Source organism: Pseudorasbora parva, chromosome 16 (assembly GCF_024679245.1).
Source record: "Pseudorasbora parva isolate DD20220531a chromosome 16, ASM2467924v1, whole genome shotgun sequence".
In the NCBI taxonomy this organism is placed as follows: domain Eukaryota; kingdom Metazoa; phylum Chordata; class Actinopteri; order Cypriniformes; family Gobionidae; genus Pseudorasbora; species Pseudorasbora parva.
Window position 1 is genome coordinate 42,247,554 of NC_090187.1, and position 15,666 is coordinate 42,263,219.

The 15,666-nt window shown below is 39.4% G+C and overlaps 1 protein-coding gene across 2 annotated transcripts in view; it reads right to left on the bottom strand.

Moving 5' to 3' along the window:
• The window catches only part of lekr1 (Leucine-, glutamate- and lysine-rich protein 1), a 114,288-nt gene that overhangs the window by 64,183 nt on the left and 34,439 nt on the right, over positions 1–15,666 (bottom strand). For both annotated transcript variants that reach the window (XM_067419084.1, XM_067419083.1), the window contains exons 3-4: positions 11,419–11,538; positions 75–238 (exon numbers count right to left, since the gene is read on the bottom strand). In XM_067419084.1, the coding sequence (XP_067275185.1) occupies positions 75–238; positions 11,419–11,538 (284 nt within the window). The remainder of the gene's footprint in view (positions 1–74; positions 239–11,418; positions 11,539–15,666) is intronic.

The following is a 15,666-nucleotide window of genomic DNA, read 5'->3' on the forward strand; positions in this document are numbered from 1 at the left end:
GATCAGAATGTTTTCTGAAGAAAGACAGAGTTCACAGGACACAAGCAGTGGTTGTTGTGTGTGTGTTTAATTACCTGCGTCAGCACTGATGCAACTCTGCTGTATCAGTGCTTTGCTGTTATCCCATGTCTCCAGGAAGTGAGTTAACTGGCTCTTAACAGTCATCATCTCCCCGCGAGACGTTTGCAGCCGGGCCAGAGCCTCCCCGAGAAGCCCCTGCTGCTGCACAAACCTCGATCTAATACACACACACAATGAGAATGATTCAAAAGATTCTAATTTAGTACTGAAGAATACATTTTTTCACTACACTCCTTTAGTGCAAAAGAATTATACTGGGTCAGGAAAATGGCAATATAAGAGAAAAAGAGACATGATGTGAAGGAAAGAGAAAGGCAAGTAGAGAAGAAAAGAGACTACATGAAACGTTTGAAAAGAGGAGAAGAGGCAAGACAAGAAGAAAAGAGACTACACGAAATGAGTTCATTTTGAAGAGAAGCAACGAGAAGAAAAGAGAAGAGATTAGAAAGGACAAGATGAAACATTTGAGTTCTGAAGAGAAGAAACAAGATGAGGAGAAACGAGAAAAGATGAGAAGAAAATACATGAAATGTTTGAGTTTATTTTGAAGAGACAAGACGAGCGGAAAAGTTTGCTCAATCTGCTGTTTATCATGCTATATAAATAAAAGTAATGCGACTTCACTGTAAAAATAAAATAAAAAAGTTGCCTTCATTTTAAGTACAATCAACTTGGATGTTAAAGTCATTTAAACGTAAATGACATTAAACTGAATTACAATTTTTTATCTAACTTATTTTGATGAGCTAAAGCATTGTAAAAAACCTATACTGTCAAAATGTATTGATCATATAATTTTTTACAGTGTTGACCGGAGTGCTGAATTGCAGAGCTGGTGCAAACATAACCACATTGCTATGATCAGACGCTTTCTTAACTGCTGTTTTCTCATTGCTGACTTTTCTGTTGTTCATTTTGTTATTGAGAGGAAAGGGTGTAGCAGATACACTATATTGCCAAAAGTTTTGGGGCTCCTGCCTCTACATGCACATGAACTTTAATGACATCCCATTCTTAATCCGTAGGGTTTAATATGGAGTCGGCCCACCCTTGCAAAGGTTTTCCATCGGGTTGAGGTCAGGCCAGTCAGCCCATCAAAAAATCAGTTAATCTCTGTAACAGTTTCGATCTATTAAAATTGTATGTTAAGTACTTGAATAAAACTAGATTTTCAGACATAAGCCTAGCCCTAGATAGATGAAGTTCACACTAAGTTTAGGAGGGATATGTGTACTCCTCATTAAAGCTATGTCTCATTTGTTATGAGTTCACGTTTTCATATAATCCTTGAGTGAGCTAAAGGTAAACACATTTGGTAAGCAGCTGTTTATACAGAACACACTAGTGTTGTGATGAACAGGATTAGATGAACATGCTCCTGCTGGACCTTTAATTAGAGCTCCATTCATTTTCTATGGGACAGCCTGTGTCTCTTTGGGTTTGGCCTTTTGTAGTTTCTGGCTGGGTGTCAGCACCGTCAGTGTTTAGTTGGGTGATTTAATGAGGTTTGTAGATTTGAAGTGCTGTGTCAGTTCGTCGGCACTGCTGCCCTATATCACGCCCCTCTCATTTCCACCAGCATTACATCATTATCATGAGACAGCGGCAGATAAGAGCTGCCAGAAGTCTCAATGTGGATAAACAGGACGCCAACTTCACACACACGTATGAAATCTCTTCAGCGACCACACACCAACCATATGCGTATCCATCCCCCCATCCCAGTCTGTCACCACATAAACAAACATACACAAGCACACACTCATCCACTTGTCTAGGAGTCATGGAAACGGGAAAACATGGCAGTGTTAGGGTGAGACATGGAGACAGACAGACAGACAGTAAAAGAGGCAGAGAAAGAGAGAGAGAGTGACACAGTGGGAGAGAATCAAGGGAATTAATTTTTCATAACAAGGGAACAACACTGGATAAGAAAAATGGTTATTGTCAGAGGAGACTAGAAGACAAAAAGAGAATGATGAGATTGAGATGAGACGAGATGAGACGAGACGATGAGGTGAGGACAAGACGAGAGGAGGTTATGACAAAACAAGAAGAGGTGATGACAAGACAAGACAAGGTTATGATGAGACAAGAAGAGACAAGGTGATGACGAGATGAGACGAGAAGAGGTGCTGAGGAGACGAGAAGATCCCAGACCAGAGAGAAAAACAGAGAAGAGACAAAACGAGAACTTCACCAATAAACCTGATAGATCAGCACTACCTACTGCTGCGTGCCTTTCCTAGAAGCACATCTGGCTTTGTCAGTTAAACTGGACTGCAGTGCAATGACTGACCCCATTCAGATTGACCCTTCGTTCTTTTTGTCTTTTTTTCTGTCTTTGTTCCCCTTAGTTCTCATTTCGCTCTCAGGGTTTGATGTGTTTCTGGAGTGTGTCTGGACAGCACATGGTCTGTTTTTGATGTGTGCGTCTGGCCAGCTGCTAAGCCGCCTTTCCCCTGCTTCTCAGCATTCTCAGTCTGTCCAGATTCAGATCCATGACTTCATCATAACTGTCTTCATAAATCGCCTCCCATATCATCAGAATAATCCTCATTAATATTATCAGCATTCTGGTGCTCTTCACCTTCCTAGGGGTGATCATGGATCAAACAGTTTACACTTCCTTTCTCATTCTCTGTCCTTCCCGTCTCTTTCTCTGAACCGCTGGGGCGTAGTCTATAATCAGGCTTTAAACCTTTTGACCGAACAGACTGCTAGACCTCACGCTACAGTGAGCTTGCACTACACGCACACATGCCCCATATGTGGAGCATGCACACTTCACTCCAGAAAAAAGTACACACACACACACACACACACACACAAGACATGAAAAGGGGCCTTTAAAGTGACACTAACATTACGGCTAGGGGTTAAGAAGGAAAGACATCTAAGAATCACACCATTTCATTTTTTCTTTGCTCTGATGTCTGAGGCAGTTCAAAGATGTGAAATCTACTTCATATCTTTGTGAAGTAGAGAATAAAGGGAGCGTACTTCAGCGCTCATTTTACCAACCTTCAGGGAAAGGCTTCTTCACAGCTACATTTTTATATTTTCTGATGAAAATATGAGTAATGATCATCAATGCAAGTCACTGCCACAATGCTAGGGTGTAGTGTTGTCACGACATCAGATTTTTAGTACACAATTATCGTGGACAAAAGAATTCACTATATACCATCGGTCAGAACTGTTTTTAACTTTGGCCTAAAAAAGATAAAACACAAAATAAATAATTAATCACACTCAACATATGAGTGTAGGGACATGTAGAGTGCTTGTAATCATAACTGTACAAAAACAACTGCTGATTGGGTTATAACACCCCTTCTTTTACATGGAATCAAACTTTTTTGGGGTGTGGGTTGAGTTTCTCACTTATCATGTCCTATCACCTAATTATTTTCTCTTTTTTTCATTTTATGGTGGGTGGCAACCAGCATTAAGGTGAAATAATACCACACCTATGTTGAGCCCCTTTCACACACTGATTAAACACTGATCCCAGAAAATTGCCATAGAATTGCTAGGGAAACTTCTGTGTGAACGCAAACACTTCCCGGGATAGGGACCAAGTAATATTGGAAGACCGGAACACGCCCTGTGTATAAAGGGTAGTGATGCTGTAGTGATGCTGCTGAAGCTGAGATCATTCGTCAGTTTAGTGGAACGATACGTGATGTGCTAGTTTATGATCGAATCAGGAAAAAAAAACGAATCAATAAAAAACAATTAGTGGTTTCTCTAGAGAAAAGAGCAGATCATGAGCAAACTTAAGACGCTGCGAAGACATTACACATCATATCCTGATGTCTCCTGTTTTTTACAGGATCTTTACAGGACGCACAGATTCCAGGGAACCAAAATCAGTGTGTGAAAGGGGTTTTGCAGTGTCACACAGTTCCCGGTGCTGGATTACCTATAATGCTATTCTATTTGTAATTTGACTATGATATCAATATTTCATTTTTTAAATATCATGGTGATTGTCAATACTGTATATTGCAACACCCCTACAAGGGTGTTGGGTGGTTGCCAGAGCATTGCTATAGAGTTTTTTTTATAGAAGTTAAAACTTAGCAGTTGTTATGGTGTTCTGGGTGGTTTCTTACAGGTCAAATGATTCCACAGAGATTTCACCATCATTTCAAGTTTCCCTGCCCATTTATTCTTAATAGTTAATGGTAAACCAACTAGGCTCATACCCAAGGCTCGGTATGAGGTATCTTTTTTGCAGATATTTAGGAAACATCTTTTTTATCTTATTTATCTTTATCGGTATCTTTTTTGCAGATATTTAGGAAACATTTCTAAATTCGCCTACTTGTTCGTCAGAAAAACAATGCTACATCCAGTTATTCTGCTTTGAAATGTGTGTTACGTGTCGGAATGTGTGTTTTTGCTTTGATCTGTGCGAAACCGCATGCCACCAGTTTACCCAACAGTATTTCGACATCCCAGTTTGGCACAGTTTGCAGAAAACAGCATAGGCCCTATTACAGTAGCCATGGAAGCCAGCAAACAAACTGGGTCAGAGATCGCAGATTGTAGCCGACCTAAAAAGCCTCGGCATCCATCTAAAAATCTCTTTGAACGAGAGCATATTAAAATGCATATAAATCAACTCATCAACTTGCAGTGTGGCTTTCATTGTCAATTTCACTCGCTCCTGTTGCGTGTCCTCAAGCTGGCAACCAGTGTGAGCGTCGAGTCTGAGGAGGAGGGGGCGGGGCAAACAACCATCTCCAATATTGTGAATTTGAACTGCAGTACCTATTGAGACCTCTAGCTGTCAATCCTACATACCACACCTTTAAGCTCCGAGCTCAACCCCCTACATAAAGGGAGAATGAGAGAAATAGAAGAGGAGATGGGGAGGTAGAGGGATGCCGGAGGACTTGAGGCTAGGACAGAGCAATGACTGCTTATAAACGCTTGTAATGATGACTGACAGGACTGAATGATTAGGCTCCTCCCAAACCTATGTTTGGAACTTTATTTAGGTCCTTGTTAGCCTAGAAATCTAGACGCACCCTAGCGGCAGCAAATTTAATCTGCCTGCGAGTGTCGTCTAGCAACTCTCAATACCCTTCTGAGCTGTAAACGCCAAACTCTTGCCGGGCCAATCACATCATGTATAGAGTTGGTGGGCGGGGCCATAATGATGACGGCCGTTGCGTTTGCGTGGTTCTAGTAAACACAGAAACTTTCGAATCAGCTTTGACCACGACTCTGGAAGACTTGGAGTTAAGCTTTTCTCTGAGAAAAGAACAAAGAACGGCACTGAAGTCATTCTTAAAAAGGGAAGATGTGTTCAGAGTTTAGCCGACCGGATACGGCGAATGTTTAATCAGTCAACGAGCTCTGTTTTACCTTCGTTGCTCTGGTTGGTGTAGCGCTATCCTATCGCGTGCAGAGGGAGTTTGAAAGACAACCGTTTATCCGCCCCTCAGATTGAGCCGTCAATGGTGAGTTTCCAGACCAAACATCTTGATGTGGGTCTGGTTTGTCAGGCTAGGTCCTTGTGTCAATTTAAGTCTCAACCCTTTTATCATTCACTCGGTGAAAATCTGAGATAGTTTACCCAAAAATGAAAATTCTGTCATCAGTTACTCATGATATTCAAAACCTACATGGCTTTCTTCTATCAGTGGAATGATTTGAAAGTTGAGTACTGTGTTCCAATGTATGACTGGTGTGCAACACATTAGGGCTGCACTCCGTAAAGTTCTCCGCAGCCTGGATGCGAGAGAAACACTTTAACCATTATGAAACATTACTAGCCCTATCAGCACGGGAACAGAGAATGGAACATTTTGTTTTTCCAGGGATACATTTTGATGGGGTGCAATGTAAGACCACACAAGAACACTTTGATCATTTCTTGATGCTTTGAAAAATGTGAAAGACGCCCTGAGAAAAAAAGGCCAAATATATAACACAATAACGCCACGCATTAATTTATAATAGGTCATGATATATCTATGGCTTTCTTTCTTCAATAAAACTGAAAGAAGATACTACAAAAACACACACACAATAAAAACCAATAGGTTCTGAAACATTATTTGACCCTATTGCCTTTTACTGTATGGACAAAAAAGGTACTGATGATAACAATTTCTATTTTTGTCTGATTAAAATAACAGCACTCTTCTCATTTAGTCACACGATTTGAAGTATCATTCATGTCTATAGTACAAATTGTGTGAGATTAGGTCATAACAAGTCTTTTCACATGACTACACAAGGCTTCAATGCAAGGGTCATGCTCTGCTTTCACATCTATGTAAAAAAAAAGTCTGATGACAACATGTAAAAAGGAAGATTTTACGAGGTTACTAGGTAGCAAGAAAGTGTGAAGTATGCACAGTAAACAGTGAAAACATGTATTTCAGCTTAGAACCAACAAAAAAAAAGGCAGCCAATTGCTCAGGATGTGCTCAAATGTACTCAGAATGCACTTGTTGAACTGCCATCTCGGGACGGTCTTGGAAACCGCCCAAGTTAATACTAGAATATTAAATCTAGTAAATACTAGTTAATACTAAATCCAAATTAATACTAGGATATAATGAGGCATTCAATAGCTCTTTATAGAGTTTGGCGTTTTGAAACAATTATTTGTGGCAAATCTCAAACTTGGAAGCAAAGATAAACTTGTCTTTGAAAGGACAGACTGTACATCATGTGCAAATTGTTAAGTAATTACTAGCCGATAAAATGTCACTGGCAAATTGGGTCAAAAATGAACGATTTGAAAGTTGAGTACTGTTGAGTACCGTGTCTTAATGTTTGACTGGCAGGCAACACATCAGTCCTGCACAACCGGCAAAAAAATACAGAGAATGTGAGAGCGAGAAAAAACACTTTAACCATCTTGAAACAGTACAATCCCTGTTAGCACAGGAACACAGAACAGAACATTTTGTTTTTCCAGGGATGCATTTTGATGGAGCGCAAGGTTAGAACACACAAAGTCAGATGTAATATTAACACCTATTACCACGCCACACATCCCAATATAATAGGTCATGACAAAAAAGGCTACGTTCACACTGTCAGTTTTTGGGATTGACAACCAAATTCACTTACAGGTTTGAGTCTCAAAATGTCCCGTTCAAACAGCAACTTACAATAGCGTCTCAATGAACATGCAATGGGAGTCAAGTCCGTATTCTCTTACCAGTTACCATCGCAACAGTGACCAAATAATATCAAAGATGGCGAAGTCCATTGAAGTGTTATCACTTTTGACACGACTAGAGTCCAATCGAGATGCGAGTTCATCTGCCAAATCTTCATTGACTGACAGCAGTGTTTTTACTGGTGGAGAGCGGAGCATTAAAGTCAAATATAACACAAACTGACAAGAGCAGTGACTGGATCTAAAACCCTTATATCTCAGTTGATGCAAGTTAACGAAGCCAAACATGATGAAAACCTGCAGGCCTCGACAATAAGAACTACCCGATGGCCCGGGGCCAGCAAATGTCTGCTGCTGCTGCTTCACTGAAGTTGCACATTTTTTAATCCTTGTCAACTTAAATATTTAAGCGCTAGTAGACGTAGCCATCTTGTCGAGTATAACATAGTTGGTTATGTCCTAAGTGAATGTAAACCAGATAAATAAGATGTATGTGTAACAGTACATTAGACCCATGTAACTCTTAAAGTCACATCAGCCTAATATTCCTGCTTTTTATATGTTCATCAAAAACACACACAAAAAACTGACTAACTGAATGCTCTTGACTGAATAACTTTGATGAGGGTTAATCTATATTTATACAGTGAAGACTATGCAGTAATATTTCACATTTGATTCCTATTTCTGCACCTGAAAATGTAAATGAAAAACCTGAAAAGAATTGTTTATTTCATTTGCAGTGTTTGTTCTGTTGTATTTATTTGTGTTATTGCTCGTATTTTCATTATTTGTTCTTATTTTATTACAAGTCAGAATGTTAAAATGTATATGAGTTAGGCTAGTTTTTGGTTTCATAACCTTATTTATTAATGTTTCAAAAATCAAACACAACTAAAACAGTAACTAGGTCTATTTTATTTTATTTTATTTTATTTTATTTTATTTTATTTTATTTTATTTTATTTTATTTTATTTTATTTTATTTTATTTTATTTTATTTTATTTTATTTTATTTTATTTTATTTTATTTTATTTATGTGTTACTTTTTGTGGTGGGGCCAGTTAAAATTTTGGCAGGGCAAGTAAAAATGTAAACCTGACCGGGCCAGTAGAAAAAACCTGCAAAACTCAGTAGACACAGAACGGCTTTTTCACACTGTATGACGTGACAGAAAACTAGTTCTGTTAGAACCACTATTGTCAAAGATAATTGACAATTAGCATACAGTTTGATTGGCGATATGGTTCTGTTATGGGCAAGAACTCAGAGCAGTGATGAGCGTTAATGTTCTGGATGACAATCATTTAATGTAACAACATAATTTGAGAAATTAGTCCAAATCCTAACTAGACGACTTGAGGAGCTGGAGATGGAGGAGAGTAATTAGCTCCAGAGCAACGTAATAGCTGCTAATAATACTAAATGGACCCTATATATAGATATGATGTGACAGCTGTCGTATTCTTATAGGTAGGAGTGAATCAGCTGAGAGTCAGCTGATGCAAGCTTGACTAACGTGACCTGCCAGAACTGATGCTACGATTGATTTGTACAGTGCGGATTAGTTCACACAGCGCAGGTTTTCCGAGAATGCGGTTCTGAGTTCTGAAAATATAATATACACGGGTGTGAGTTGGTTATAGAATGTGGTTGTCACTCCCATAAATAACCGAAAATAACTGCATTAAGGATTCAAATACAGGACTGACAACTGTATTCTGTTGCCGTGTTAATTAAAACATTGTACCTTTCATTTGCCCTTATGTTTATTTTCAGTACTGACTTGTGCAATAGCTTTGGCAGCATATTAAAAGCTAATAACTACGACATTGACAGATTCTAAAAACCTGCGCAGGTGTCAACCATCAGCTGAAATAATCAATCAATCAAGTCAAAAAGGGACAATAAGCCAACTCAGAGCAAATTTGAAAAGAATTACGATGATGCACACTAACCACAGATAAAAGTTTGCCACACACTCCTTTACTCGCATACATTCCCCCGACACACGCCTTTCCTATAAAAGCACTTTGCAGAATGACGCCATCGTGGCCTTTGTGTGTGCCGCCCACATAGACGGTTGGAGAAGATGGAAAGGCCTGTCAGAGAGCTCATGACTGAATTATCACCTGCCAGTCAACCGAGACTCGTCGTTCATGACAGCTTCACTTCACAGCGCCTGATTATTAACTGTTTACATCAAACAGCAGATATCAGCAAGAGGAACAAGCCTCGAAACAAACTAAACATCTAATGGGCAAAAAAACAAACTGGCCCAAGCCCAAAACGGCTAAATACTAAGCTTTTCATAGTCAGGAAATTAACCAAATGTACTAATTAAAAGCCATTGCTGTATCAGAACAACATCAAAGACAGATGTCAACTGCATTGTAATGCTCCAGAGCGGTGTTTTCAAACATCTGCTGAGAAATATAATAATAAATGCATCTCTACCAGAGTTAACCATGGAGAACCTTACAGACAACAAACTTTTGAATGGTATATGATATGCAATCAGTTACAATGTAATTATTAATATCTGTAAAATAAGTAAATTAGCCATTTTTGCTTGAAGGGTTAGTTCACCCAAAAATTTGTTCCCATACAAGACCCATAAAAACTTGGTCATCATCAAAACACAAATTAAGATATTTTTGATGAAATCCGAGAGGTTTCAGGAGAAGAGATTGCTCAATTCCTGTCCTTGAAAGTTGCAATGACGTTGCTGCCTATGGATGGTTCAGAAACCTCCCGGATTTCATTAAAAATACTTCAGTTTGTCTTCTGAAGATGAATGAAGGTCTTATGGGTTTGGAACTACATGAAGGTTAGGAATTCATGACAGAATTTTCCTTTAAATGAAGGGTTACTAAATGAGTTCCTTGTAGTCCCTGTGTGGACAAAAACAATGCATTTCACTTCTGCATGTTCAGTGCGAGATCTGAAAGTCACTCTTCTCACTGCGTTTGCCAGCTCTGAGACACGTGCCTGGCATTTTCCCTGCTCATTTCTTACCCAAAAAAATCACTCATATTGAAATGAAAGCTTGAAGGGATAGTTCACCCAAAAATGAAAATTAGCTCATGGCCTTTATAAACCCCCCCGGAGTCATGTGGAATACATTTATAATGGATGGATGCACTTTTTTGGGCTGCTATTCACTGCCATTATAAAGCTCGGAAGAGCCAGGATATTTGTTAATATAACTCTGATTGTATTCATCTGAAAGAAGAATGTCACATACACCTAAGATGACTTGAGGGCGAGTAAATCATGGGGTAATTGTAATTTTTGGGTGAACTATCCCTTTAAAGCGAAGGCCGGATTGTTTGTTTTAGTCCATCCTTTTTGAGTTTCTGTGTTACTATTGCTATATTTTCACACTTAGACATTTTCAACATTGCTTATGTAATCTTGGTCCTCTCCTTTGAGCAAAAAATAATAATAATTAGCCTTTGCTGCTTCTCTCACAAGTGGTTTCATTGTTGTCAACACAGGCCTGAGAATGATTCAATGGGCTATACAACATTTATAAGACATTTGGTTCGACATAATCACCTATAGATCAAAAATTGCCCTTAACTCGCGTCAGAAATATTTTATTTTGTTTTATTTTGTAACTTTGATGAGGGCCTACACACTTTTGCATCACAATATTTTATCACTTTGAAAAGAAATTCAGATTTTCCTATTAATAATGATATGCTTCTTTTAGTTATTGATCAAACAGACTTGCTGGAACATTATATCTTTAAGGAACACTAATAATGTCTTTACGTAAACTAAGAACCTCATAGTCAAGCATATCAACAATCATGTCTGCAAATTTGTCTTTTGTATTTTTTCGTTTACATAATAGCAGTATACAACCACACAGAAATCTATTCTGCTCAAATCAATGTACACTTGTTCTCTTTTTAGTTCTCCTTCCCTTTTCACGCAGTATTTTTTTTTCTCACACTTGTGCCTGCAAACACCCACAAGTGTCCTCACACACGCACACAGTTGTTTCCCATCTGCAGCGGTCTTCCTGTCGTGCCGTGGCTGAGGTGGCTACTGCAGACTCTCCCCCCACACACACACACACACACACACACACACACACACGCTCTCACGACCCACTCAGCTGCTGTAGTTCTTTTGTCTCTCTTACGCCATTGTTCCCTCATTTCCTTACCTGAGGTGCAGGCGGCAGAAGCGCTCGTTTTCCAGCTCTCCAAGCACTGTGTTTTTCTCCGCCCTCACGCTCTCCATCTCACGCGTGACCACGCACAGCTGCAGGTCAAGGGCCCTCGTGCTGGAAACAGACGCACAGTCAGATATACAGAGACAGCAGCAATGGCACAATAATTATTACTTTGAGTTTTTTTTATATGGAACAATATTGCTTGTGTGGAAACATTTTACTTGTTGATTTTCCAAATATAAAAAGTCTTTCTTTTCCTCTCAATAAAAGTTCAATGGCAGGAGAAGCGGCCCAGCCACAGAGCAGGAGGGTTGCGTTACGCGCTGAGTGTGTGTGACTAAATGAAACACAGACATCTGTAAGGCATATATATATATAGGCTGCAGAGTATTATGGGCTTTTGTGGATCTCACACAGAAAAGATCACTATAGCAACGGGAGATCTTGAACGGGGGATTATCGAACCTGAAGCAATAGCTGATATATCACTGGGAGTGTAATTGTCATTCATTGTGTGTTTGCCTGTGCCCATTTGTGTAAGACAGAACAAGAGCGTGAGAGAAGAGAAGAGTGTGTGCGAGCTATTGTTTGTGTTTGTGCCGTTAAAAGTCACGGGTATGAATAAATTTAGACCTTCAGAAGTTTCCAGCTGCATATTCTTATGAGTATTTCATTCACACATCTGTTTGTGTGCCAGAAATCAGAATGCATGCGGATCTAAAAAAAACTTCAATGGATCAGTTTCCCCTTCTATCAGTAGCTGAACTCAGAGAGGCCTAGTGTTTGTGCACGCGCTTTAGATCTTTTGCTTGTTTGACAGCTTCTGGTGTGCAGCAGCTGTTGAATGGCATTCTGAATAAGGAATTTTGAGTTAACAGCCATCTACAGCAATGGAAAATGGTTAAGGAACAAGTTAGTTTGTTTAAATTGTAATTTTTCACAACATTAGTGTTTTACTGTAAGTGTTTTTTTATATTATCACACAAACACACACACACACACACACACACACACACACGTCTGGTGCGCTATCTTTCTGGGGACTCACCATAGACGTAAGGTTTTTATGCTGCACAAACCATATATTCTATCCCCCTACACTGCCCCTGCCCCTAAACCTACCCATCACAGGAAACTTTCTGCATTTTTACATTTTCAAAATAACTCATTATGTATGATTTATAAGCTTTTGTACCCATGGGGACCTCAATTTAGGTCCCCACAGTGACACGAGTCCCCATGAGTCTGTGTGCATTCAGGTTGAAGTCCCCACCACGCTAGACACACAAATACATATATATATTTTAATTATGAACCTGTTAAAGACCCTCACAAACACACACACTCACACATACATATTAAATCAATAAAAAAAAATATTGCTTTAGTTTAAGTGAAGGAAAATTACAGGATTACAGGATACCATGAAGGGATCAAAATAGATGGAAATTCTCTGCATAAGTGGCAAAAATTGATTCTCGATTAACATTCCTATCTTGACATGGCTGATATACGGTCCCTTGGATTTTAAAAACCCTACAAAGGAAATGAAAGATTAGGCTCTTTTGACTCTTTATTTTCCCTTAACAAATCATCCTCAAGAGTGAGAATGTACTGTTCTCGCTTCTGCTGTCAGACGATCCATCCATGCTGAAATATGGCGTAGCCACAGATGGCTTCGGGAATGCACTGTACCCAGTCCTGTCTGTGAAATTACACACGCTACAGTCTTGTAAGGACATGAGAGACCTGTTCCAGAATCTTCATCACTTATTTAAGGGCATTGGGAGAGCAACACGGAACATTATATTCATATCCAGATGTCTGTGTTATTTGTGTTTTACTTTCCCAGCATGCACACAGGTAAATACGGGGCTGTTTAGAAAGCTTTGGATGCTCACTGTCGCAGAGATGAGCAGCTTACAGACTATTTCATCAGAGCATAAATCCATATGTTAAGCTTTAGCGCAGACTGATTTCGCATGCTGTTGCATTGTCAAGCGGTCCTGCTGCATTGTGGGTAAGCGTAGCAGATGTGGGCCCTATTGTCTCAAAGCTAGGCTTAATGAGACACAGTTCAATAGTGCACAATGTCTGGTTCATTACCTCACGTTACTCAATCAGAATTAGAGCAGAGCTTCAGCTGCCCACAGAGTGCGTGTGCACCAAGAGTCGTGATAATGGGCTGCAAATCCCAGACTAAAGACGACTCTGCTGTTCTCTCGTCTACAGGACTGTGTGTGCGCGTGTAGGAGGCTGAAAGAATCGTGATAACGGTTAGCAACTGGATGTGCGTGAGCGAGCCGGTGATCCGACCTGCTCTTTCTATTAACGTGTGATTGAGTGGGAGGCTGAGTGCACATGTGCTTCCGTACATTTATCAGTGTGAGTGCACGCAATGGTGAATCACTACAGTGATTTTATAGTACTTACAGACGTTTATGTCACTGGCTTTATTCCAATTGCAAGTGAGCTGCTTGCTGTCTACTGCCTACATATGCAGTCTAAGCTGAAATGGAACCGCACATATGAAGTGCACAGAAGAATCAACTCAATTTTTCAGGAGAGGTGCTAGCTAACAACATAAAAATTCATAACACACACATATTCATTAAAAAAGTCCCATTTTAATTAATTTAACCATTCAATTAAAAAATTTTTTTTTTTGCCATCTTGGAATGATTAATAGAACTGAGTTCTATTCAAGTTTATTCAAGTGTGCTATTAGTATACTTCTTTTAAACTAAACATAAGAAACATCTCAGACATATTCAAAAATGACACTTAAGTATACTTGATTATATTGACAGAAAAGTCTTTGGGCCCTATTTTAGCGATCTGAGCACATGGTCTGAAGCTCATGGCGCAGGTGCTCTTCGGGCGTGTCCGAAACCACTTTTGCTAGTTTAATAACGGGGTAATGATGGAAAAAACAGTTGGCGCACCTGATGCATAGTACAAAAGGTTTGTCTCTTTATGAGTCATGGGTGTGTAATGTATATATATAACGTGCAATCAACCTATAAGATCTCCCATTCCCTTTGAAAGCCAGCTGCACTCGCACCATGGCGGATTCGCTATTTACATGGAGGAAAGACTGAACGCTTCCCCAGAGAGGAATCTTTATATTTTTAATATTTAAAAATGTTTGTGTGCTGTATGTGTAATAAGCAGAGTGTACGTGCATTGAGCACCACCTATAGGCTCATATTACTAACACACCCTTTAAATAACACAAAAATGACTGCGATATTGACTTTAGAGCAGGTTTTTGTTGGTCAATGGTGCAGTAGTTATTGTTTACATGGTTGTCGATGTTGGTATGTTACAGAGCCGTTGAGAGAGGTCGTGTTGGCCGAGTTTCCCAAAATCATTGTAAGTTGATGATCATTGAACAATAGTCACCAACGATCCCTAAAATCAACTTAGACTTACGATACATTTGGGAAACGCAGCCCTGGTCTGTTATTGTCATGTTCCAGTAGCATAATGTGGGCAGCCATGCAATCATTTTGTAAAAGTCTCAGTTTTGGCCCATTTATAGTAAAATGCAACCCCGGAGTATTCAAACTAAAACAGAATCTAGTGTAGATGGCAGGCATAACCACAGCAAAACGAAATGAAGACCCACTAGTGTAACCGGAAAATGTCATAATTACCATTTCAGAAGTCATGATTACGAGCTTTTTGCATTCAAGTTCTTTGTTGTTGGAATGAACAGGAATCATGTCAGACACCAGGTTTATTCTTGCCTATGTATTGGAAAAATCTTATTAAAACCAACATTGTTGGTGTCATGCAGTCACATGCACTGACAACCGTTAACATTTACGATACTATCCAGATAGTCAAATGCAGGCTATTGTAGTTGTGTATAAAACGTACAATACTCTTCAAATTATATACTGTATGTAAATATGCACTACTTTAATGACAAGACAAGACAAGACCATCTAGCTACTTTGGGGAGGGGAACTAATAAATTATACCTGTCACAGTAGTAGTTCTCCTCGTCACCCTGTCTTAAGTTTATGGCATGCCCATCTCGGAAATTTGGGAATCAAAATAATTTCCTAACTTCCCAGTGGTAAACACGACATCAGAGGGCTTTTTATGTGCAATTTTTACCTGGGAAACTCGTATTTACGATAATTCTGAGAGCATGCGAAGGCAGCATAAGTTCTGTTCCTGTTTGCCTGTGTGCCCTGTAAATGGACCCAGTTTCCTATAGTGTGTTTG